Source organism: Pseudochaenichthys georgianus, chromosome 6, assembly GCF_902827115.2.
Source record: "Pseudochaenichthys georgianus chromosome 6, fPseGeo1.2, whole genome shotgun sequence".
Taxonomy (NCBI): Eukaryota; Metazoa; Chordata; class Actinopteri; order Perciformes; family Channichthyidae; genus Pseudochaenichthys; species Pseudochaenichthys georgianus.
Genome location: NC_047508.1, coordinates 24685988 through 24712531, shown reverse-complemented (window position 1 = coordinate 24712531; position 26544 = coordinate 24685988). Strand labels below are relative to the sequence as shown.

The 26544-nt window shown below is 43.9% G+C and overlaps 1 protein-coding gene across 1 annotated transcript in view; it reads right to left on the bottom strand.

Moving 5' to 3' along the window:
* Positions 1–26544, bottom strand: part of wwox (WW domain containing oxidoreductase) — a 138276-nt gene that overhangs the window by 76667 nt on the left and 35065 nt on the right. The window contains exons 6-8 of the mRNA XM_034084685.2: positions 22574–22662; positions 18389–18574; positions 13784–14048 (exon numbers count right to left, since the gene is read on the bottom strand). Coding sequence (XP_033940576.1) covers positions 13784–14048; positions 18389–18574; positions 22574–22662 — 540 coding nt within the window. The remainder of the gene's footprint in view (positions 1–13783; positions 14049–18388; positions 18575–22573; positions 22663–26544) is intronic.

Here is a 26544-nt window from a genome sequence, read left to right as displayed (position 1 = left end):
TCACAGAAGAAAGGATCATTTCAATCCTAACACCATTTTTAAAAGTCGACAGGTAGAGAGATGCATGTTGTATGACAGTCAAATATATGAAGAGACATGCAGAGAGGAAGTAAGAAAGAAAGGGAGAGTTTGTCCCTCCTCAGCACTCCAACATCCTGGTGATCGAGGCAGCCTTTTAAAGAGGACACTGCAATTATTTCCTCAGCACTGGTGTCTCAAGCAATACCTGGGGGCAAAGACTTTGCAAAGCCCTCTTCATCCTGGACATTACATTACCAGCCCAAGTGCTAAATCAATTAGGCGAAAGCGGCAGGTGAAGCAGAGGGTGGTGTGTTGTTCATTCACAAGTGTAAACCTGATCTTACCCGCCTTGCACTTTTGGTACTTTGTGTTGAAGCAAAACAAGGAATCATGAGGAATTACATCAAAAGACCCACTAAGCTCTGTGCCGTCAGCAACCTTACTTCAGTGAGAGGTGCATCAAGACCACCTAAATGACCCGAGGCCTCATGCAGTGGTCCCCATCCATTACATGTGTGCAACTCCTATCAAAAAGCAAAACAGAATGAGGAAGATTACAATTATTTTTGGATTTTTAAATAAATGCAGATTGTAATTGCATGCCTTCAGTAAATCATGTGACAACAGAGTTGTGACTCAATGAGCAAAATGAAGCACAGCTCGCTGTCCCGCAGCTTCCAGCTTCACTGATGGGCCTGTGCTGCTCAGTCAGTTGAACTACAATGACCCCTACTGGCCTGAAGTGGTACTGGGGTCTTTGCGCTCATCAGACAAAGGGCTTGCTCTTCATTGTGAACTTGTGGCGTTGCACCGGCTTTGGAATCTCAACGCAAAACAACGTATTCAGGAGAAGGAATGACAGAGAAGGTCGTTCAATCTTCATTTGTGTATGAACTCTTTGTCAATCTACACTAAAATACTCAGTGAAGAATTGTTTTTAATGTCTTTCTTTTTCTCCTTTCAGTCATTTCCAACCAGTCCAAATCCCCCCGCCCCCTCACATCTTCATGTTTTCCCTTTTCCCTCTCTTGAGGCATTGCCTCTCCCGCTGGGCGTGTTGGCAGAGCTCTGTCTCTGATTCACCCACAGCGTGCCCTCTAGCTTAGCAGGCTGGCACAAGGACATGGAGCAGAGTTGAGAGCAGGGCAGGGCAGGAAGCATGGAGCTGCAGACTGATAGAGCCGTATATTACTGAAGGAAACTTATAACAGAGCGGGAGAGTGGTGTGAGTTCAGGTGTTTGAGGTTTTAGGCCCGTGGTTTCTGTGAGCAAGGCAGAAAAGGACACTTCTCCGTGGGTTTGAGCGTGTGTCTGGAGGGGAACATAAGAGCGAGACACACATGCGGCCTCACCTTGAAGAACCACTGACCCCACGCACCTTTATTGCATCTCCAATTAGAGGAGAAAGAGGGAGGAAGGGAGAGATACAGAGAGGGAGAGACAGAAAGAGAGAACAAAAAAGGGGAAGAGATGTATTTCATAAATGCAGTTCCATAAAGAGCACTGACCCAAATGGCATTCAGTAATTCTTCCCGGTGCCAGAGGAGGTGGGATAATCAGAAACTTCATCAAGCTCACTCCTTGCTTCTCTCCTTCCCTGAGTCTGCAACACCTCCTACTGTCCCACCCTCTGCTGGAACCTCTTAAACAAAAATTCGCATATAATAACTGCATAACGTATACAGTGCATCCAGAACACACATCAAAGAACATCCCTCTATCCCCTCTTCATCGCTTCATTTTAATTAAACAAGTTTCCTCCACTCTGAGTCTTGCCATCTTTCATCTCTTTGATCTGTTACCATCAAACTTACAGTAAAAGAAACAGTCCATCTCCACTTTGAGAAAGTTGTAAGTGTTTGATTCAGAGGATTTCCAAGCAGCAGCGGCACAGCATTCATTTAACGTAAACAAAAAGGCATCAGAGAACTAACCAAAAAACGACTGAAAACACGAAAAGACAGTTCCTTTGTCGAGCAGTACAACCCCCTCGTGGTCCGTAAGGGTCGACTCATAAAAGCAGAACAAATTCCTTTTTGAAACTGTTCAATAAATTCATATCTGTCTTCATGACAATGTGTGCAATACATATCAAATCTGTCACTTCGGCGTTGAGATGGATATGAGAGGACAGAAATCTCAGAGAAAATAATACAATTAAAGTGTGTCTCAAGCACCAAGTCCCCATCGATCCATTCGCTCTCTTTTCCAATACACTATGGACTCAGCATGGACTTATTCTTTCTTAAGCACAACTGGGACTGCTCCCTCCCCCCGGGGCGCAGCACTCACACAATGCTTCAAAAGAACATTTTGTTTATATGTTCAATATCAGACACATCAATAAAATTATCCAATCATTAGTTTCCTATTCAATACAAATGTAATGCAGAGCCACGGAGTAGCCAGCTCATATCCAATGAAGACATCTATCCCCGATCACTCAGGTCTGTGCTTCACACACACGCGCACGCGCACACACACACACACACACACACACACACACACACACACACCAATGGGACTGTCCCTAAAACAGCCATTCCTCACAGACAGACTCAATACTGTAGAGAGGGCAAAAAGAAGGAGAAGAGGAAATAAGGAGGATGGGAGTGGTAGAAGGGAGGGACTAATTATTTCTAAAGCACAACTGTCAAGGTGAGAGTCTTGACGTCGGAGGGTCAGGCAGAGAGGAAAACACTTGGAACCCACGGTGGATAGATTTGAAAGATTCTGGTTTGTTCATACAGGATCATGGAACCAGTCGTCGAGGAAGTATCCAAATGATTTAAGTAAAAGTAACAGAACTACCCTTAAAATGACTTTATTACAAGGTAAAGTCCTGCATTCAGAACTGTATTAAAACGTAATTATATCAGAACTGTATTAAAACGTAATTATATTAACAGTAAAAGTGGTCATTATGCAGCAGAACAGACACTGGCATGTTAGTATATTGTTGGATGGACAATATTGATACATAAACGCATGCAAAGGTAAAGCTATTAAAGGGGAATTGCCTGAGAGTCCCTTTAAATGTATTGTGAAATACTATGTAAAAACAAAATGTGGCTTAACAGCAGAATTCGGACATTTTGAAAAGTAGAAAAGCCCTGAGGAGGGAATAATAAAAGCTCCCTCTTTATCTCAGCTTGAGGAGTCGTTTGCAGCTGCAAAGCTAAAACAAGAAGTCCTGACTGAATTGTTGCTCCTTGCGCTTAATTGTGGGCAATGTTGTCATCAGGTCATGTGATAAATATGTGATATATAAAGTATTTAAAATAAATATCTCTGAATCTGCTTCTTCTTTAATCTTTGACTGATCACATGTGTTGTTATTTAGTCTGCAAAGTACAGTAGTAACTGTGGCTGTCAAATACGATTAACAGGGTACAAATAAATAGTATGAAATAGTATAAAATAGAAATGTTGAAGTAAAATTAAACAGAGATTGAGAAACAAATCAAACACTCACAACCCTTTCACACCTCTTGGTCTCACTGTGACTTCCATAAGGAGCTCGTATGCTCTCCAATCAACACGCTCGTTCACTCAAACTGTGAGATCAATGACCGGTTCAACAGTTCCATGCGCAATGATGCAATCTATAGCTCTCTGATGCATGTGATTAGGAAATGCGTGCAAATGCTATCAGTATTGAATATCACACAGGTAGTGAACCCAGCTGAACCTCACAACAACCCCCCCGACACGCTACGCATCAGATAGAGCTGTGAGCGGCGTGTGTGTGTTTAACATGTTAGAGTTGGCCAGATGACATGAGATTCAGGGTTCACGGGTCAAGTGGAGTCAAAGCAGGTAGGCGATTGGCTGATCAGGTCTGAGTGTAATGACTAATCAATGGTTGAATGCATTAGCCTAATCTAATGGGCCAGGTGGGAGAGGACAACGGCAGACGCATGGAACACATGATTGAGCACAACATGCAACAGCAATGCAATCGATAACACATAGAGTGGTCTAACCCCAGGGGGGGTCCCCACTACGGGAACGACCTGATCCACATGCATTTAGGAGGCGCTCCGCATGTGTGTGCGGGTGTATATGTGTAAATATGTATGGTTGGTTGGTTGGTTAGAGGAGGACAGAAAAGGAACCAAGCTGTTTTAGTCTGATTGATTGGATTATGGAATGAATTGAGGGAAATCAAAGCCTTTTGTTTCTGGCCAGCCCCACACACACGTCACTGAGGCGCTCCTGTGTGTGTCTGCCCACCTGAGAGAGAGTGATGCACTAGAAGAAAGAGTGAAAGAGAAAGTGGAATAAGTGATGGGGTGATTATAGAATGCAAATAGAAAAAAAAGGCAAAATACAGGAAATTAATCATCAATCTATTTGTACAATCAGGGAGGTGAGGCGTTGCTGTTATTTAGGTTTGTCCCAAGAGAAACGGACACCCTACTCTGTGTGTGACCTTCAACCATCACTCAGCGAAGAGCTTTACGTGAACCTGTTTGTGGGTTAAAAGCATTGCTGAGCGCTCAGGTACCGGTCTGTGCATTACTGAGGTCATTCATATCTCTAACCCCTATCAGGTGAATGTGTTTAATGCTAAATATGTGGTGGAGAAAGATGCTAACATAAAAAGAAACAATACTGGACAAGGACAAAGCTAGCAGGATGAGAGAAAAATAGGTATATTGAGATGTTAGATAGGAACAATCACTTTGAAAAAGGTGGCAAAACTTTAATCAACTCACAAGAAGATCAACCACCAGAGAGAGAGCGAGAGAGAGAGATAGGAAGAGGGAGGGAGAGAGAGAGAGAGATGACAAGTTAGGGACACAAGCCAGTCAGAGCAGAGGACAGACCTGGGTCAATAGTTGCAGCACAAGCTGCTGACACTGCATTGCTCAACACACAAACATACACACACACACACTCTCATACGTGCACCTCACACCAACACCCACATTTCCACATGGACATGTACACAAAAGATACAGAGACATCAGACCAATCAGTCAGCCGGTGTCAATATTTCAAGAGGAGGAGAGAAAAAAGGAGAGAATGCAGATTGTGTATCTGTGCATACAAAAATACAAACCTGCACCAAGATCAAGATTCTTTTAAAGACTGAATTAGATCGTCGACACATGCGTCTTTCTTTTTGTTCTTCTATGTATCAAAAGAGAAAATAAACCGAAAAGATGTTTCTTACCTTCTGACATTTATCGTGGGAATACTTTCAGCCATAGATAGAGAAGTACTTTATCGATCTCAAATTGGGAAATTACAAGTGTACAGGCATTGAAATCTTAAAATCTAAATACCTATAGACTCATTTGTAAACCTCAAAGCTGCTCCGAGAAAATCCCAGCACTACTATTTTTGATCTGTAATTGTTTAAGTGACCAATATAAGCAAAATTCACAAATGTTCACCTTTTTATTTCATACTCAAAACGTTGATTTAAATAATCAAATACATAATTGGAGGACTAATCAATAAGAAAAACATACAATCAGTAGCATTGCCTCACTATGCATGTACTGAATATGTTCACTCAATTCAGATGACTGTGTGTGCGTGTGTGTGCGTGTGTGTGCGTGTGTGTGCGTGCGTGCGAGCAAGGTCTGTGATAGGGGCCTCTCCATCTTTCAAATGAATTAGTGTGTGGTGCCTTATTGAGTGAGGTGCAGTGTTTAAGTGAAACTGATGAAAGATGTGTGAGCAGCGAGGACTGGGCTATAAGTATGTGGCTGGGGTCACAGGTTAATCCCTATTGATTTACTCAACTGTCTGCGGATAGGAAGACAGGAAGGAGAGGCCTGCTCCACCAGCTATCACGGAGCACAAACGCAGGATAAAAACCACCGCTCGCACGCTCACCGCTACCTGATGCTAAATAGGGTCGGGACGAGACAATGAAGTATCATTTCATCTAAATCGGTGGTTAAACACCCTTTCCTTAAAGAAGATGACAGACTGTGACCTCCTGAAGACCAATGAGATACTGGATATGATCATGTGTTTCATTTAAAAGAAGCCTGTTTGAATCCAAAATATGTTTTTCAGGAAGATGTGTTGAACATGAGGTCATATCTCTCGGTGACAGATTGAAATGCTACCTCTGAACTGGGAAGTCACAGTAACACCCCGACACATCAGACCAGTGGGTTTAATGAGAAACCCAAACAATGCCCAGACCAAGCTGTATTTATAAACAAGCGCTTTACAATCTCACCCCAGAGGAGGAAAAGGTGAAATATTACATTAATATGAACAACTATTAATAATAAGCCCCCCCTTTACCCCATCATTCCTTCCCCCTCCATCTCTATCTCCCTCCCTCTCCTCACTCTCTCTCTCTGCCTCTAATCCTATCATGCGGGCAATAAGTGTATGCACCATGAGCACATTTAATTTCTGTGGTTGGTTTTCAGCGAGCCCAGAGGTGAGCCTTAATAAGGATCAATGGCACTTTATCTGGGACAGCACCCACTTCACAGCATGCAAATTACACAGCAACCCTTAAAAAAAGAAATGGATTTAATTAAAAAATGTAGAACCACGGGCTCTGGAAATTCAATTAAAGGATTTATGCAAAGGTTGGCTAGCTTTTTGTGTTGCAGTTCCTGCTTATATAATGAGCTTTTCATATTAAAAATCAATAGGTAATCTGGGCTAGGGGATCGGCTGCTTATGTACATTTTTGAAATCAATTTGAAAAATAGTCCATCAGCTCCATGTCACAACAAAGAGGGGAGGGAGTGGTGTGTGTGTGTGTGTGTGTGTGTGTGTGTGTGTGTGTGTGTGTGTGTGTGTGTGTGTGTGTGTGTGTGTGTGTGTGTGTGTGTGTGTGTGTGTGTGTGTGTGTGTGTGTGTGTGTGTGTGTGTGTGTGTGTGTGTGTGTGTGTGTGTGTGTGTGTGTGTGTGTGTGTGTGTGTGTGTGTGTGTGTGTGTGTGTGTGTGTTGAGTCGGGTGAGGGGTGATAGGTTACATCTTTCTCCTCTGTGAGGTTCACTGGAGAAAAGCTCTGAAGCTCAAAAGGTAAGAGGGATGGAGGGCGAGCGAGGCACCGTGGAAGAGTAGAGGGTAAGTGAGTAAGGATGTCTCTCTGGCCAGGTCACTTTCTGCCTCTTTGGCCTGTTCTGATCCCTTCTATTAGAGACGGAGTCCCTTGGCAATGCGGGTCTAGCTGGCTCTGACCTGTAGCTCTGGGGTAATTTAGCCCGGCCCCAGCTCAGACTCAGCCCAGACTCAGACTCAGTCCTAATGGCCTCCCTGAGGTGTCTGCAGCTGAGGAGCAGGGAGGATGTGGTTGAGGCTTTCAGTAATGTTTCCTCACAAACAAAACAAAAGTCTGTGAAAGAAATTCATTTAAAAAAGTGGTAATGTGCACTGGGATAAAAATGTATTGTGTAAAAAGACATCAACATTGCCAAGCGGCTACAATTGAATTACATTTTTGGAAGTTCGGTTGTTAACAAATTACTACTTTGTTCTTTCAACAGGGATATTGTTCTTACCTCCTTCACACTCATGTTGTATAACTGTACGCAGGCAGGAGGGGTGAATGACTGACTGCATACAGTAGCAGACTGTCAGCATTTGATTGGTTCTTTATTGATCCAGACACGCTCTCCATCACATCAACTCATCCACAATAAACCATTTACACAGTTTCCCTGTGCAATGGAGCGCATAACCAGGCCTCAGGCCATCTCTGTTCACCGACCATGTGCGTGTGTGTGTGTGCTTGCGTGTGTGTGCGTGTGTTGGAGCATGTGTGTGTGTTTTCTTTAATGAAATGGTATCTCCGTGGACAATAATCCCAGTAACAGGATTGGGCAGGAACACACATGTCAATACAACCAAATAGGATTGTATGCTTTTATCCAACCCGCACCAACACGTCTTTCTGCCCCGATGTGTCTCTCTACTCCTCTACGTCTATTTCCCTCTCAGCAGCACAGCAGGGAATGTCTGGCTGGAATATCACGTTCGTTATACCAGTTCCTCAAAAATGATCTTAAACATAAAAGCAAATTGGTGCATCATCAGAGAAGTCCACTCTGAGAATGTGAACCTCATACCAAGTGGCATAATGTGTAATATCCACTACCCCTCTGAAGAAACCTACACAGTGTCTCCAGTCAGACTGGAGCTGACCCCCTCCTGCGTAGCTCCTAATCATCCAAGAGGACTCTATTACAAGGGCCTGGCAGCTCATCTAACCCCACGGAGGGGAAGGGGGGCTGGCGGGGAGATTGGGACCTCTGCTCCTCTTTCTTTCCACATGGTTGAGCACCACACACAATACCGGAGCACTAACACACACACACACACACACACACACGCAGAGGTTGCCCGGGTGTGTTCAGCAGCGTCTGTGTGCTACACCAGATAGAGCACCTGACCCCATGTCTGTCTGCAGGAGAGAAACTGATAAAGAACACTGAGGTAAAAGTGGCTGCTGTGTTCACATGCAGCACCACTGCACGTTATATTGTAATGCTGATGTCTCCGTTTCAGGTCCTGTCTCTGGGGTTAACCCTCGAGGTGCAAGAGACAGCTCCTGGCTGCAGGAGCTAATGGCGGTCCCACATCTCATGACAGAACAACCGTTTCTCTAATACAGTCCCGACTGCTGGTGCCTGGTCAAAAGTTCAGCCTGTGCATATGTAAAAAGGTGGCCTGGTGCCCGAGGCAGGATCCTGGGTAAAATAATCATGCTAAAACGTTAAGAAGCATGGGACTAGGCGAGAGCGCTGATGAAACCGGCCCCTGGGGGAACTCAGCTGTCTGATTGGACCAGAGGCGCCTCTTAGGCCTTTGCCCATAACACCTCCCTCCCCTCTTTCTATCCATTATGATGAGGTACTGGAGCCACTGCCCACACTGATCTCCATTCCGCTCACTACTGTCTGTGCCTATAGTTAAGGTATAGATTAGATGAGTATAGGCTGAGCACAGCTGCTAGGAGCCTGAGGGTACACTGATCTTGAGGGAGCAATCAGTCAGTCAACAAAATGTCACAGGGTCAGCGTTACAGCGCGACAAGACGGTGACAACTTCACAAAGGTTACAGCCCAACTAATAACTGCAACAGTCACTGAGATTCATTCGGTGCCGTTGTAATATGAGTTTTGATCCAAAGTGAACTGTCTAATAACTTTTACAGCATATAAGTCAGAGACCCAATATTTTCTTCTTAAATATCCTAGATCAAATAAATCAACTAATATCTGCATCAATCAAATGTTGAGCATTATCTCTGATAAGCGCTGTTTTTGCCTCTCTTGCTCTCCCTTAGTCTCGCTATCTAACACACACATATCCTGGGCACATTCACACCACTGCAGGCCAGATCATTCAACGCTGATAATCACAGTATAGGACACAGGGAAAACTCCCACTCTAAACACGCTGAATTAAAGAAACAGGAGTTACAGGCCTGGTCGCACAATCTCTGATAAGTAGATCAAGGCGCGGGGAGGGGAACATGATGTTAGTGAGAGATAGTTTGGCTGATTAAAATGTCATGGCTCTTTATAGATGCCTTTCTCAACTCAGCAAAAAGAAATCAGCTCTGTACATCAATAGCAGAGTGGGCTGTGCTTCCTGCTAATAGAGAAGTTTCTTTCCCTTAAGTAGAATCCACAACACAAAGGATGCAAAATTGAGGAAGTCAAAATATATGTTGGTAATATGCGAGCAGAAGGCAGTGGCAAAAAGATCAAAGTGAAGGGTAAAAGTGAAGCGCTGATCAAATAAGAGAGCATGACGCACAATTAATGAGGGAGGAAAGCATGGACATGATTGGATGGACAAATGTGGAGCTTATGGCCTGACATGACATTTCCTCGTCTTTACTGCAACAATCAAATTAAAGATTTAGGACCACATGTAGCTCCAGGTGGTTCGGTCGTCTCCATATTGTTAATTCATGTGTGTGCGCTTGTCCGTGTGTGTGTTTTTCCTCGTGTAGGGCAACTGTATATCACTCCACCTGTGCTCCTATAAATCAAACCTGTGTTTTAAATGAGAGGCTGGTTATTTGCGCAAGAACACACACGGGGGCTTTGTGATTGTTTTTTGGAGTCGACATTCTGCTTATGTTTGCATCCCAGAACAATCTCCATGGATCCCGCAAGCGTACGCAAGCAATTAAAGCGATACCATCTTCATATCCCTGCAACCAATAACTGAAATAATATCACTGTTTTATTAAGCCCTTAATGTGGGGGCAGAAGGAGTGAGCAGTGGGGTTTTAAAGAGGATACACTTTCAGGGGCCTTATCAAGCCCAGATTTAAATAAGAGCAAATGCTCAGCTTAAGGGTGTGCCTCTGTGTGTGTGTGTCTGTGTGTCTGTGTGTCTGTGTGTCTGTGTGTCTGTGTGTGGCCTTTATCAGACATGAGTTTAGGCTAATCGCTGTGTCAGCACGCCAGAATTTAATTACTAGCTCTACCTTTGTCCTTTAATATTTACTAACATCCACACTACGTTTAATTAACCACGTGTAGAAAAGCCATAGCCCCGTTCTGGAGGAGAAACCGCTCTGCTAATTGCATCTGTGCGCTCGCATCCAAAATGTTACACACCCCTCTCTCACACACACGAGGAACACCACAGTGTCATACACTCTAGAGTACACTTCCAAATGATCCAGTTATGGAAGCATGTTAAACTGATTTTGGTCCAGCGGAAATTGACTCAGACCAGGTTTATAGATTGAAACAAGACAGCAAATGATGAAAGAGACAAATGTTAGAGACGATAAAAGGGGAGTGGAGTGTTTAGTGAAAAGTCAAATTGAGGAAATGTTCAGCGTGGCATTTTGCGAAAGGTGCTGAAGAGTAGTTCCTCTCATCTCTCATGCCATGTCAGAAGGAGGAGAGACAAATGACGGCCCGGGGCCTTGTCTCTGTCAGACATGATGGATCAGAATAACGCTTCACTAAAACTCCAACACGCTGCCTTTCAACACATCACATTTTCCCTTCAGTGCAAACACTAAATTGATAAAGTATCAAGACTAGCTAATGGAAAGATGTAATAGTCAAAGTAAAGCATATATTAGGAGGCCATGGAGCCTAAAGGGTAGAGAGCTGCTATCAATTGAAAAGTATTACAGAGCAGAGGACACAATATAGACGAAGATAAATCATGCTGTTGTATTTTATCGTTCATATCCAAGGTGTGTGAGGACGTTAACCTCCGGCACCTTACGTCACCTTATAAGCACACACATGTGCTATGAACACTCTTATGCAGTCATGTGTTGTACACCCACACACTCACAAGAGTTGCTGTGCTATAGAGGTTATTGCCTTGAGAGGAAACCTGAGCTGTTTAACTTTGTGATGTTATTTAGATGCTATTGACAGGGAATAGTTACTGTACAGTAGATGTGTTACAACTCATTCCAATGCAAAAACTGCATGAGAAAATGTGTGTATGGCATGAAAATGTGTTATTCATTTTCAAGAAGACCAATAACATATCATCACCCAGGTTCAGATCAGACAGACTATTTATCTTAAAGGTCCCATGTCTTGGCCATTTCTACTTATCATAATTCCATTGTTGAGGTCGACTAGAATAGATTTACATTGTTCAATAATCCGAACTCACATTGTTCTCATACAGCATCTCGTAGTATGTGTATTCACTCTCTGTCCTACTACACGCCTTGTTGGAGCTCCTGCCCCCCCCCCCCCCCCCCCCCATGAGCCCACTGTGCTCTGATTGGTCAGCTCGCCCACTCTGTTCTGATGAGTCCACCACCGTTACAGCGGAACATCAGTGATTATGTGTTACAATGGCATTTGTTAGCAACCAGAAAAGGACACCAGTAATGACAAACAGATGAGAATGCTGCGTGGGGTCTGGGTGCCGTGTTGGCGGGACGTTGCGGGGCTCGCTGCTCCGAGGAGCGGACAGTGTGAGCCGGCTTACTGGTGTCGTTTCCTGGTTGCTGCGCGGGGTCTGAGCTCTGTGGAGCCAATTGGTCCATTTGGACTTAGTGACGTCAACCTGCCCCGGAAGAAAACATCTCCAACGAGGCGTTCTGGGGCAGCACAGACAGGTCTTTTCTGTGTTCGAGTTGTACTCGCTACAGGGTGTACTTTGAGGGTTTGTGACTCTGCGGACCGTTTACATGAGGAAAAGCTACATAACACACAAGGGGACGGTAATAACCAGAAAGGCATATGATGGGACCTTCAACCTCCTCTCTTCAGAGCTTGATCCAACATTGCCCAGGTGAGCAATAAAGTCATAATACCTTCACACAAGGTTTGTAAGATATCTGTTATGCGCTACTTTATGTGTCTCAGGCAACACAATTGTCAAAATACACTTAGATGCAAACAATATTTTCAAAATAAGATGTGGTTTAGGTTAAATAAGTATAGAAGTGGTGTTACTTCAGTTCAAAAGTTACAAGTTGAATAAATCAATTATGGTTTCACACCGAACCCAAACAGCAGACTCCTGGGTAAAAGCATCGTGTGTTTGAAACCAGCCGTCCAGCAAGACCCACTCACAATGTTCAGTGCATTACTCTGTAAGGTAAACATAGCTATGAGAAGTCCCCATCCCTTCCTCTGAACACACAGAGAGACAAACTAGAGAGCCAGATACTCCAAAGCACTGAGAGAATAGGCCAAAAAAGGGGAGGCCTACCTACAAAGATGTATCGAGGCCAATTTCAAATCAGAGTCCTTAAAAATGAAGGCACAGAACTTGTATGTATTTGATACTTGACACTTTATTCAGATGTATCTTCTGCGGGACCTTTGGCTCCTTCCCCACCACAGAATGATAACTGTGTTTACCAAGCCCCTTATCATGGTACAAGTTTACCAAAGGAAGACCCTATCTGCTAACCCAATAACACAGCTCCCAGGGTCACAGGGACACGCTAACTCCCACCACCATCACACTCAAGTGTCAATTCTCCAAGGGAATCTTGTTTTATGTTTCTAAATGACACAGATAAAACACTGCAGGTCTCTCTGGCACAGCACCTGGAGTCCTGTGTACCCTCAGCCTGTGAGGACATAACGACTTTACTGTAACTCTGCTCTCAGACAGGTCTGTGAAATATAAAGTTGAGTAAGCCTGCTAATATGACGCTCAGATAAAACTTCAGATAATGCATCTGAAAATATCTGGTAATAGGTTCTCCTGATGGGAATGGGGTAGATGGTAAAAACATATTTGACAGAGATAATTATCTTAGTACTCTGGAGTACATGACTGCAAAGCAGTAGAGACTTGAGTTTGTGCAGTGCATTTACTGTAACCTAATAGTCGCGCTACACAGGATCTGGAATATCGCCTACCCTTGTGAGAGGATAGGGGAACCGCCTCTCAGAGTTAAATAAACAGTGACAGGAGGAAGAGGAAAACAAACCACAGACTATCTCTCTATCTGTGAAACCCAGGCTCTCTCCCTGAGCCCTCAGCACTCAGCAGATCAACCCCTCTCCATCCCTTTCCTCTCCTCTCTCCCTGGAACGTGCCAAGACAAATATATACGCTGAGTAAGGGACACGAGAACGAAAATATAGTGTGGTAAATTCACCGGCTTTCTTTCCATGTAGGAAATGAGAGCAGGTTACAGATTAACTCTTAAAGTTACCAAATGTAAACCAATCCAATCTGGTAGTTACCAACATCTGTAGGTTATAAAAGGTTTTCAGTTGGCGGCCATTGATCAGGTTGTGTTACAGTTTTAGCAGTCACAAGGTTATAACACTTCTTTCAAATTGATTTTGTGTCCTACCATAGACTTGGTGAAGGGTCTAACCAGAGAGAAGATAAAGGTCATCAGCCACCAGCTTCTGTGGATGGAGGTGTACATCATGTTCCCAGGATGCACCGCGTTGGATGTGACACCGTGAGGGGAGAGGCGGCGGTGGAGCTCGTTGCTGAAGAGGATGTTGCAGAGTTTGGAGCGATTGTAAGCCAGCATGGACCAGTAGTCTTTCTTTTGGGGCGACAGCAGGGCCAGGTCCACGTTAGCACAGGAGTCTATCAGGTCTGTGAACCTGAAACAGAGTCCAGATCAAGAGGAGTTAGAGTGTGTGTGGTGTGTGTGTGTGTGTGTGTGTGTGTGTGTGTGTGTGTGTGTGTGTGTGTGTGTGTGTGTGTGTGTGTGTGTGTGTGTGTGTGTGTGTGTGTGTGTGTGTGTGTGTGTGTGTGTGTGTGTGTGTGCGTGTGCGTGTGCGTGTGTGTGTGTGTGTGTGTGTGTGTGTGTGTGTGTGTGTGTGTGTGTGTGTGGGCTTTCTCCCGCCAGATGTGTGGTGCTGGCTGCATACAAATCAAAGACGTGACATGATGTTCTTTAATTGCCTGCGACTGAGCTGTTAAACTCCAGATGTTTGACAAGGCCTCTTAAACATTACACTACTCGTTGTGTTATTATGCAGTCACGCAATAACATCACAATACACTGGAACAAGAACCACACTCCCTGTGTGTCGTGCGAGTTTGAGTATGTGTGGGAGAGAGAGACATCGGCTCCAAACCAGCGGAACACATCCCACATATTAATGCAGTCATTAGAAAACAACCAATCAAAATGTCACCTGGTTTCCTTGTTGTGATTTTACAAGCTCGCTGCCTCTTGTTTACTGTCGCCTTCCGCAACATCCTTGCTTGGCTAAATTACAACATCTGCAGGCTTTTCATTTCATGTGCCGCAACTTCATAACTACTTTAGCAAGTAGAGGTTGATAAATCAATTGCTTTAGTATCTAATGCAGTTTCCCCCCAAAATTGTTCCCGCGTTATGCTGAAGTTGTGCCTGGTTAAAACTAACTGTTGGTTTACTACATTACCAGAAGGAGTTTCAAGTTTCAGGGAACCAACCTTTGGATGACTTGATGGCCTTTTTCACGTCAACATTCTTTCAATTTCAGCTTGGCCTACTGTTTTCAGACAACTAAAACTTAGGAAATGCATTTCCTTCTTTAATCAGGGTACTATTTAAATCTGAACATCTCAGTGGTCCCTTCATGTACGTTTTTTGATTAGAAATAGAGAACAAGGGGTCCAAACTCAAAAGCATGTGTTTTTCTTTTTGTTGAATATCAGATAACTTGTTTTTTATTTGAATTTCATAATAGCTTATAGTCACGGTTAAAGGTCCAACATGTGTGACACCATAGATTTAGACATAATTTCCAACGTACTTTGATCTTAATAGTTGGCTTTGATGTTGCCTCTTTATTACGATAACACCTAAAATGCGGGAGATATAAATTCTCGCTGCAATCCACGAACTACTCGGCCTGATAATTCACATAAAAGAGCATAATGAAATATAGATTATATAGATTTCGGTTAACTAAAATAAATATTCTGTACATAAAGGTACAGAGCTAAAGCTGCAGCTTAGATCTCTCAGAGGTAATTTCATTAAGGATACCATCTCCCCTTGTTAGACCAGATCTGATGCAGTAAACTGTGTTGGGCCAATTCCACAGTAAGCCCCTGTGGTGGAAACTGATAAAGCGTCCAGCCATTACCCGTCCGTCCATCTCTTCCACCCCTGTCCCTTATAGGTCAATACTTTACCAGTGGACAAGGGGCTTAGGGAATACAATATGCTGCCAGGTCAGGGGTCACACACTGCGTGTGAGGGGAGGCTAAGTGAATAAACGGGAAATCAGCGGAAACGGAAAGTAACACAAACAAAAAAGGGTGCGACTTCAAGAGATGTAATATAGGTCTGGAATGAGGTGCACAGAATGGAAGATGTAATATAAGATATTGTATATTTTTGCTTCTTCTTCTCCTCCCTGTAGTCTGTCAGTGTGTAACTGACTCTCTCTGGTCCTGACTAAGCCCTCTTTGAAGGGGTTAAAGCCACAGCTGTGTGTAGAGGAGAGAAGGTGAGTATATGTGTTGGGGAGGCAGAGAAGGAGAGAGAGGAAAAAGTGAAGAGAATAACCTTACAGCAATATATAATAAATAGTAGACACAGTTTCAATAGCAGTCTGCCAACACTTGTACTGTTCTTACTGTGTAAGAAAAGTCTTGCATCAATCAAACGCTGTCAATACTCCCTTCATGACGCGCTTTCTTTCGATAAGCTTTTGCTACTCTGTCTTCCTGTTCCTTTCCTATAGCATGTAATAGCAGTGTGACCCAAAGTGAATCTGAGTGTCAAACCATCTCCTCCGCTGCTCCTGTCCGCTCATGCATGGCAGTCTGTATAACATAACTCATGCGAGGGCCCCGGTAATAGTGCAGCTGTTTGATTTGCTAGAATAACTCTGCGTATGTTCTCCTTGTCTCAGGTCACTCTGCCGAGCTCCGATCAATCACTCTGCTTGGTCGTCTGACTGACTCAAGACTGGATCAATGTCGCACACACACACACACACACACACACACACACACACACACACACACACACACACACACTCACTGACTCTGAAACACATGGCTCAGGGCTCACAGATCACTGCAAGACATCATGCCTGTCAACTGAATGACAGGAAAACAGAAACCTATAAAGTGAATGTACAAAAAGAGAGACTTGAAAAACGATAGTCGGCCGACGGAGGGAAAAGCAGGGAGAAAGGGGCTGAGTCAGGGGGTCAGAGAGAAAGCAGCAGATACTTGATCAAAGTTAATTTCAGCTGATAAATCCATCCATCATGTTGATGATACGTTTAATTCATAGCGACAGCGTGTGGAAGGAAATGAGTTTTCAGTGAGTGAGGCTGTCATGTTTGACAATATGCATTAGGTCTGAGCTACCAGTTTGTAGTGAAAAACTGCAGCTATGACTGCATGACTGCAGATGAAAAGTTGGTGACTTTAATATGGCTTAACTGTGAATGTTGGGAATTCAGGAAAAACCAGTGTGGTGCCGTTTGTACGTTGAACAAAATTCCTTAACTTTTCAGCCAGGTGGTTTAATTTTACAATATGGAACCTGTTATCATATAATTTACTCTGTGAAAAAGCACAGTGTTTACCTTGTAGCTAGATAGGACACCTTTTTTGGAGTGTTAAGTAGGTAAAATAGTTTCTAACATTTTTAAACAAAAATGGGTTAATCGTCAGGTAGTGTGTAAGTAAATTGTATTTATGTTGGCAATAATCAGAATTTACTAGGGATGTAACGATATATTGAATATCGCGGTAAATAAATGTCTCTTTTTTTTTTTCTTCAATATATTTGAAACCTTTATTCAACCAGATGGTCCCATTGAGATCATCAATCTCTTTTTCAAGGGAGACCTGTCCAACATGGCAGCAAGTAGGTTACAACATGAACATAAAACAACAGATAACAATAAAGGACATCGTATATACAGTGCTACATGTACATACCTAGAGACATAGACAAGTACCAACAGTATATTTATATCTCGCCCTGTCAATAAGCCTCACCTTCTTGGCAAAAACTGTATTGTTTTTGACGTGGCGGAGAGACAATGCACAGTTTGACCCACTGCTGTCACCCATGGCCAAAGCATATCTCTCTGTCCCAGCAACATCAGTACCAGCTTCTACCTGGAAATGTGGACATGCTCATATTCCTAAAAGATAACCTTGATGATGCTGAGTGAGTGAGTGAGTGAGTGAGTGAGTGAGTGAGTGAGTGAGTGAGTGAGTGAGTGAGTGAGTGAGTGAGTGAGTGAGTGAGTGAGTGAGTGAGTGAGTGAGTGAGTGAGTGAGTGAGTGAGTGAGTGAGTGAGTGAGTGAGTGAGTGAGTGAGAGTTGAGTTACTTGAACAACTAAAGTGAAACTTCATTTATTCTATTGCATTTATTATATTGTTGACACTTCAAAATACTACTATTCTACTAAAATGCTGTACAAATCAGATTTATTATTTAATAAAGAAAAACAATTCAAGTAAAAAAAAATGTGTTTTTCTTTATTTTTCAATATCGCGATAAATATCGTACCGTGGACTTTTTATCGCGATATTATCGTACCGTGAGTTTTTGGTATCGTTACATCCCTAGAATTTACACGATTGCTTCAGAAGCATTTCATTGTGCAAGAGTCCCTCAAGGAGTGGTTGTTTAGTTAATGTCTGTCTGGTTTCCAGTAGATCCTTATGCCTCCAAACCCAGAGACATCAATAAGGCAAGACGAGCTACTTTGGGAAGGGGAACACGAGATTTACTCAAAACGTAAGGAGGTCATTTGAGGTCATTTAAGGTCATTTTGAGGCAATAAAATACAATGTGTAACACGGATTAGGTCATTTTTTTCTTTTCAAACATGTTGCATAAAAGCAGCTCATGAGCGCATAAATTAAAGGTACCCTGTATAATTAGTTCTACCTCTAGTAGCTCTTTTGAGAAGTTATTTAATGGAGAGCAGGTGTGTGTGTGTCTCATACAAATGCACACTTTACCTGTGGGACTCAGAAGATACCACCACAACACGAGCGGGTGCAGAGCGACGCAGCACTTCCTGTAGGCACTGGACGAGCAGGAAGTGGCCTAGATGGCAGCTCTGGAAGGTGGACTCCAGGCCGTCCTCCGTGAGGCTCCAGGGCTGAGTGCACACGCCTGCATTACACACCAGAATGTGAAGGGGCCTAGGGAGGGAAGAAAGCAGAAGGTAAAACATATTTTATTGTTTATTGATCATAGGTGAAAACAAAGAAGACACAGCCGCATAAAAGGGGGATTTCCATACCATTTTAGGCCAAAGAAGAGGTAAGGAGAGACAGGGATAAGAATAATAATAAAAAATGAAATAGTAAGAAGTCAAGGCAGAGAAAGGAAACGGGGTGTCTTGTTCCAGTGTGGTAGACTTAAGAGGTCTACAGAGACAGAGCATCAGTAATGCTGATATGATACAGAGGTTTCCAGTGAAACTCCCCATGGCCCGACAGGTACTGTAGATACTGAATACAGCTGGCTGCAGTCCAACAGCAACAACACATTGAGAAGCAATCTCAAACCGTTTCAACACACGAGGCTGGTGAAAGTAATGGATGTTGAGACCGGCTCTGTGTAAGTACTCTGAGTAACAAAACCCACCAACACATCGACTCAAAAAGGCTGAGCAGAAGAGAGCAGATTAAAGGAAAGACAAGTCATGATGTAAAAAACCACTCACTTATATCAGGGACCAATAAAAGAAAGCATGTGCTTTAGAACAGCATGCAACACATTTCCATTCTTGCAGACATCGTGTGGGCGAGTTAGAAACACTCCCTGCTCGCGTGCCAGCGAATGGAGATTGCTGGATTGGTCAGGGCAGTGAGAGATCCTTGTCGGTGACAGCGTCGCTCCAGCGAGCTCGAAACCACAGTAACACAGCCGAACAATCCAAACACACCCCACCAATTTTTAATTTCTTCCATTAGAATTAATTATGAGGCCGAAGGCAATTTGTGTACCCTGTGTTTAAGACTGCCTACTGGATTAATTAAAAACTGGATGCTGGAAAATTAATGTGTGAATTGTTATGCCTTGCTATAATGAGCCATCCCATGCTATTACATAGGAGTGTACTGTACGATCACCTTCAGGCCTTCGAACACACAAGGTTCATTAAAGAGCACAAACCTAGTCTCAAGTCAACTTGAAGAATGCCGACCTCAGCAAATTATCATCGGAGCACAAAGCAGCAGCAAGGTTTTCACATTTCCTCCCAAAAAAACAAAAGAGGAAAGGATGTTTAACTTAACTTAGTAGAGAATACGTGTAAATAAATTACCTTTATGACCTGCGCTTATACCTGATAAAACAAGATAGACGAGTAATACAGTTAGCTGTGATGTGAAGTTCTGCTCCGAAAGAAAAAACAAAACAAGTTGGTTGTTTCTGGCCCAGTGTTCCCCTGTCTAATGGAGTGTGAAGTACAGTAACATTGCGCGATACAAAGTAAAACTCTTGGCTCAATGTGCTGGCTCAAAGCTGCACAATAACACCACGCCTGAACTCTTGACCTAACTGTTGAACCTTTTCACTGAAGCTGTTTAAAATGGATCAATATGTCAGAAACACCTCTTCAAATTTAAATCCGATTTGTGTCCTTTTTTTGGTGACATTACCCTACTAACATAAAATCAGTATGTCATCGTATATTTGAGATCAAAAACTCTAATAACCAACTTTTCTCTGGCCAGTAAAGCGATTTCCCCCACGCAGCTCAGATGGGCCTCAGGTGAGTCTGCTGGTATTGTAAAAGGCCTGTTAATTCAACTGCCCACCAGTTAGTCCCTCTCTCATAAGCGCAGGTCTAATGAATGTCTTTAATAGGCCTATTGCCGCGCACCACAGTCCCTCTCTCCACATTAAGACCTCACACAACACTGTGTGCACTGTGCAATCTCAGCGCTGGTCAAACGAGGGTATTAACTACCAAACAGGGAGACATCAGTTTATATATTTACTTTAAATAACCCCCCTGGGTATGACCCCTGACCTCTGTGATAATGTGGGCCAGCAGGAAGAGATTGCCTGTGTGAGCTGGGCTCAGACTGCTGGTCATTAACACTGCACTTATTGGCAACAGGAAAACTGGCACGGGCAACAAACATACGGACATGCGTACACCACTCATCCTGATCCATATTCACACTCACACCAGAAGTGTATACCTGTGAAATGTAAAGAGACATACACATATCCGACAGCTTTTTGGTCACTACAATGCAGAGTGCTACACTGATGTGAAGTGGCTTGCATCTGTTTCTAAAGACCACCTATTACACGTAATATGTTTGAAATTAGTACAGGATAAATGCAGTTTAAGAAATCACAGGTGAAAACAAATTGCATGTGTTAATTACGGACCGTTCAGTAGAAATTGTATTAGGGGCATTCTGTCAACGCTGTCCTCCATCAATTACATCCCAATGAAATTGCACTGCATTCAACAATATCAATATCCAGGTAATTTCATTTCAAAGGACAGGCAATTAAAACAGAATCGGGGTCAATGGAACACAAAGCAGCGTGAAAGCCACTGACTAAAGCACTTAAAAGCAAGGGAGTGAGAAACGAGAGAAGGAAAAGAAAAAGAAAAAGACTCTGATTACATTTCACATGTCATTGACACGCTGCAGGAGCATTATTGTGAGGGTGTTTTAGTGTGTTTGTCTCTCTGTGTTTACAAAACGGTATGTACAGTATGTGCGTCTGCTCGCAGAATGGTCTGAGTGTGTGTCTGTGCATGTATGCACATATACACCCATGTTGTGTGTGCACGCTCCTGTGTGTGTTATGCCTGAAGACATACGTGCAGTAATAGAGTGGTGGTGGACTCAGACAGCTGCCCAGTGCCATTCACAGCTCAGAGCTCCCAGCCTCCACTCTGCTCTGTTCGCCTTCTGATGAGAATTAATGTACTCTGACGTCCCCTGGGACTCCCCCACTCCCCCCCAACAGCACAGCTAATGAAGAAATACAACCTTGCCAAAATACTGAGGTAGAGAGAGAGCGCGACACAGACAGAGAGAGACGGAGAGACAACATGTGTAAGAGAGAGGGAGATAAACAAATTGCAAAAAGGGATATGCAAAAAACTGAACAAGGAGAGGGGTTTCTGAAGGAAGTAGACATAAAAGGGGGCTAATGTACTGCAGTGTGGATGGGATGGATACATGTACGTTATTGGAGGGGACAATAGGACACAGGGTGAGGGAAGCCACGGTAAGGTTTGGCAGTGACCCAAGACACGTGTCCTGGATGGCCATACCCTGCCCCAGGGCTGCTACGGGCAATGACTGCCCTGCCTCTCCCCAAGGGGCTCCCCTGACACTAACACCCACACAAACACACACACACACACACACACACACACACACACACACACACACACACACTCCCCTGCATACACACCTGCGGGTGGATGAGCAGTATGGATGACAGAATACATGACCCCAAAATAGCAACTGTGCGACCGAGCACGGGACGCAAGACACATGCGGTAAAAGCTGACCAACACAAAATAAGAGTCATCAAGTCTGGTCGTCTGTTTCGACCAATGTCAAGCAAGCGGACATAAATAGACACATTTACTCCTGGGGCCTTGTCCATATGGTGTCCATCAGTAACAGTTTGGACGTCCTTTAAGTATGGTGTATGTGGGAAGTAACGGTGGGACATTAAGTGAATGAGAGACTCTGTTAAGTCCTCACTATTTTTACTTATTTGTTTCTTTGTTCCTATGTTTTTCTTTCCTTTGTCAAATCAGTTTTAAAGTTGAAATGGTACTGAAGGCTACTTAAAGTGAGCTATGAATGACAGAAAGACAATGTGATGATGTATTAGCTGGACCTTTTTTGGATCCGTTTTTAGATCCAAACGGATCCAAAAGGTTTTTTTAAACGTGTGAGCTTCAATTTAAAACAGCTACCTTGGAGTTTGGAGGGAAGCTGTAATCCTTCCTTTGGCCACACAACTGTAACATTGCATAGAGCAACTTTTAAGAGCAGATTCATAAATTAAAGAAGTTATTGTGTTCTACAAGATTGAGAAAGAAATCATAGAAAGGAGATTGCAAGATAAGGTCAGATAGAATATACTTGTTACTCCTCTTTCCCGAATGAGAGACAAAATATACTATGGCTAATACTCACAGTTTCTTGGCCTTGTAAGAATCAGCAAACTCCCTGACACTGCGGAGCGAGGCCAGGTCGCACATCATAGCGTCCACCCTTGCTTTGTGCTGTAGAGACAGGAAACACAAAGATATGAGCATCAAAAATCAACATTGTCATAACCATTATCTCAAGGTTGTTTTACAAAATCAAACTGTCAGCATCATTTGTCTTCATAACCAACATTTGGCAAAAAAGGAACAGACCAACAAACACAATTCCAGGTTAAAGTGATAAAAAGGTGTCAAATCACTCTGTTGTTTTCTCCTCTTGAGATCCCTTCCTCATTTTCATTATTAAAAGTTGTTTTAGGGAAGACTTTTATAATCTCAAACAAGGCTGTAAGGATAAAGGATGCTGTGTACTGATATAAAGCCATTTCCGGACAATTTGCTGAATTGTCATCTCTAATTATGGGATAGATAAATAAAATTGACTTGACAACTTTCTTTCAGCCTAGTAAAAAAAAAATTGTAAGAATGCTGACACGTGGTCACAATCCTGTGTGTGTGTGTGTGTGTGTGTGTGTGTGTGTGTGTGTGTGTGTGTGTGTGTGTGTGTGTGTGTGTGTGTGTGTGTGTGTGTGTGTGTGTGTGTGTGTGTGTGTGTGTGTGTGTGTGTGTGTGTGTGTGTGTGTGTGTGTGTGTGTGTGTGTGTGTGTGGGGCACATCTTTGCACACCATATGTTAGGAGACAGGCTGAGGATAGGAGCTGAGAAAAGAAATATAAATGACTTAAGAAGTGAAGCTGCATCGCTGCATTTACACACTGAGGACTAAATATTCATCATGCTCTCCATCCCACTGTAGCGTCTCTGCTGCGGGGCCAAGGCCTCAAGGAGCATATCTTTTAAATAAGAGTGTACGGCCTTTTTTGTTTTGGATAAAGCATGTGAACTTAGACTTTCTCCCCCTTCTCTACATCTTAATCCGTGCAGGCCCTCTCAACAGACAAACCTGGTTCAATCTCCCTACAACATGTGAGCTCACGTGGGATGTGCAGGTGTGAGCAGCGTGAACCGAAGTGGAGCGTGTTCCGTTTAAAATAACGTCCCATTAGACTCATCCCTCATGCAGGAGAGGGGAAAGGATTGAGATATGGCTCCCAGGACTCCTAGCCGGGCTCTGGGTTCAGCAGCACCAGGTATTCCTGATGCTGCCTCTCCCCTTCGTCCTGCCCATAGTCCCTGAGGAACGCAGTCAGCTCACATTACCCCCGGAGCAGCGTTCAGCGTTACGCTCTCCCTCCGCCGCCGCGGCTGCTGCTGCGCCCCTATCAGCCTCCCTCCGATCAGGTCTCCAGTCTGTGTGTGTCCTATGTGAATGTCTCTCCTCTGCCTGTCTGTCTCCGCAGAGTTAAGCGTACATGACACTCACAGCAAGGACGCTCCATGGAGCAGTGAGCACAAAGAAAACAAGAAAGGGTTAAGAGCGCCTTCTGATGGAAATGTGATTCTTCAGGCGTTTTACAGCCACCTTAACTGCTCCAGGGCGTATTTATACATGCACACACACACACACACACACACACACACACACACACACAACAAATGCAGTGTTGTGACTCAAGGGTAAAACCACGCTATCACACCATTATCTATGCCTGAATTATTCTCTTGATGCTACTCTATACCATTATATGGATGCTATTACAAAGCATTAAAGGGCTGATTATGGCTATTATAGATATGATTATAGGGTACCTGCTTATATGATCTGCACACAGCAGTAATCACAGGTGAGAGGAGACAACTGTCTCATTTAATGACTTGTATGTGCAGCACTCACACTCCCACCTTTACACAGTACACATACACAGAAATGCAGGTAAAGTGAACGGCGTGTAGGCTGTGGAAGTCATCTTTTTCCACCAAGTATTCAAACATGTGTAGGAGCAAGACGTACTATATATTTAGAAAACTTTATGTGTAGAAAAAAAGTTGTTCTCATGAAATGGATAATTGAGTTTTACAGAAATAAATACTGCTCATTACTTCAAAACAAGGTCAGAGCAGGCAGCAGTGAGGTAATTAAGAGGTCAGTGGAAGGCCTCCTCAACAGGGAAGCCCTCCATGAGTGTATGACCAGCAGAGAAGATGAGAGCAGGTGTCAGCTTGACGAACACGTATCCCCTTCTAGAGAGACAGGGGGGGAAAGGGAAGAAGGGATGGAGTAATGGGAGACCAGAGGGAGGATAGAGGGGGGTTGAAGGGGGGCCACTGGAGCAAATCCAGCAGGGAGAAGGTGAGCAGCCTGCCCATCTACCCTCCCCCTGCAGATTGAAGTCTTGCGAAGAAAATAAAGTTTATTGCCTGGAAAGAGGGGGGAAAAAGCATGTAAAAAGCATTAAAGCGATGGAGGTGAACAATTAGACAGATGGCCAGGTTTTGGAAGGAGAAGAGTAAAAAAAGGGTAGAAAAAGAGAGGAAGAACGCACGGGCGCAATCGTTCAGGGTTTTTATGAGGACCCTGACAACTCCTGGTCTCTTCAAGGGCGAAGGAAAAGTGAGAGGCAGCGAAGCCTCTCTGGTTAACTCTGGAGTAATCGCTGAGTGTGCAACAGCACAGAGCCCGGCTCGGGGTGACAGCGTTTACTGCCCCCAGCTACACACAACCTATCGCTCCATCTGAACGCAAGAGGCTAATTATGAATGAAACACACGCGTAAATGAAAACTAAAAACTAAGGCGACTGTGTGTCCATCTTCATAACCGGGCACCCACACAAAGAGCATTGTGTACAGGGCAGAAAGTGGCAAGGTCACCATGATTGTAGCATGGCCATTAGATCTCTCCGCTCCTGCCGCTGCCTTCCACCCACTCAACCCAAGAGAGCAGCTGTCTGTCACATGACAATGACCTTTGTGACTTTCATCAGGAGGAGGGGAAGAAGGAAGGAGGAAACAAGCGGCAAGGGTGGAGAGGAAAGAGTTGTGTGAGAGGCAGAAGTTGGCCTCTGCAGAGGTCCCCCTCGGCTCTCCTGGTGTTGTCCACGTGTGTTGGGGGATGACATGTGGTCCCTTCAGCTGGAGAGACAGAGTGGATGGACGGAGAGGGAAGATCCCTAATACAATTATAACTGGGGCCATCCAATCCAATAAAATTAAGAGGTATTGGAGCTGGGGAGCCCCATCCTGTTCAATAAGACACTGGACCACTCTACTAACTCTTAAAACACACACATGTAGGCGTACTCACACACGCACACAGGTACACACACTTCGTTGACCCCTTTAATAGCATAGCAGCCACCCCTAATGGACGCAGGCAAGTGGAACCGCCAAATAATACACTGTCTTAATGCACTAGGCTCAATCTCATCCCCCTCTCCCCATATCCTTCTCTGCCTTCCTTCTCCCACTTTAACCCCCGTTTCCATCTTCAGTCACCTCGTGCTGCCCCTTCCCCACCTCAGCTCCCCTTAAAGATCACCAATGCAGGGACAACACTTAAGAAATCAAAAGTACCCCCATATATACAAAACACTTAGCCTGCAGCCAGCCCAGGTTAACTCCTCAGGCATGGAGAAGGATGGTCAAAGAGAAGGGGAAGACAGAAGTGTGTACTACTTCTATAGGTTGACATGGTTACTATTGCTCCCTACAAATAACTGATATCAATATGAGGCGTCAGCAATATTACATGGCTGTATTTAAACCAGCAGGTGCGGAGGTAAGGTGTTGTAATGGCGGTGAAAGTGAATGAGCAGGAAAGACGCCATGTGAAAAGGGCACCTTATAAAAGCAATTAGAGAAATGACTTTGAGCCCCTCTTCTTGCTCTGTAGATTAGAACAGGCCTCCGAGGGAGGAACACAGGAACTCAGATCTCTGTGACCTTGTCCGCAACACGCCACACTAAATTGGTCATCAGCTTTTAAGACCGTATTTTATCATAGATATATATTTTTAGCGAAAGAAAAAGAGAAAAGGGAAGGAGGGGGGAAACTGTGG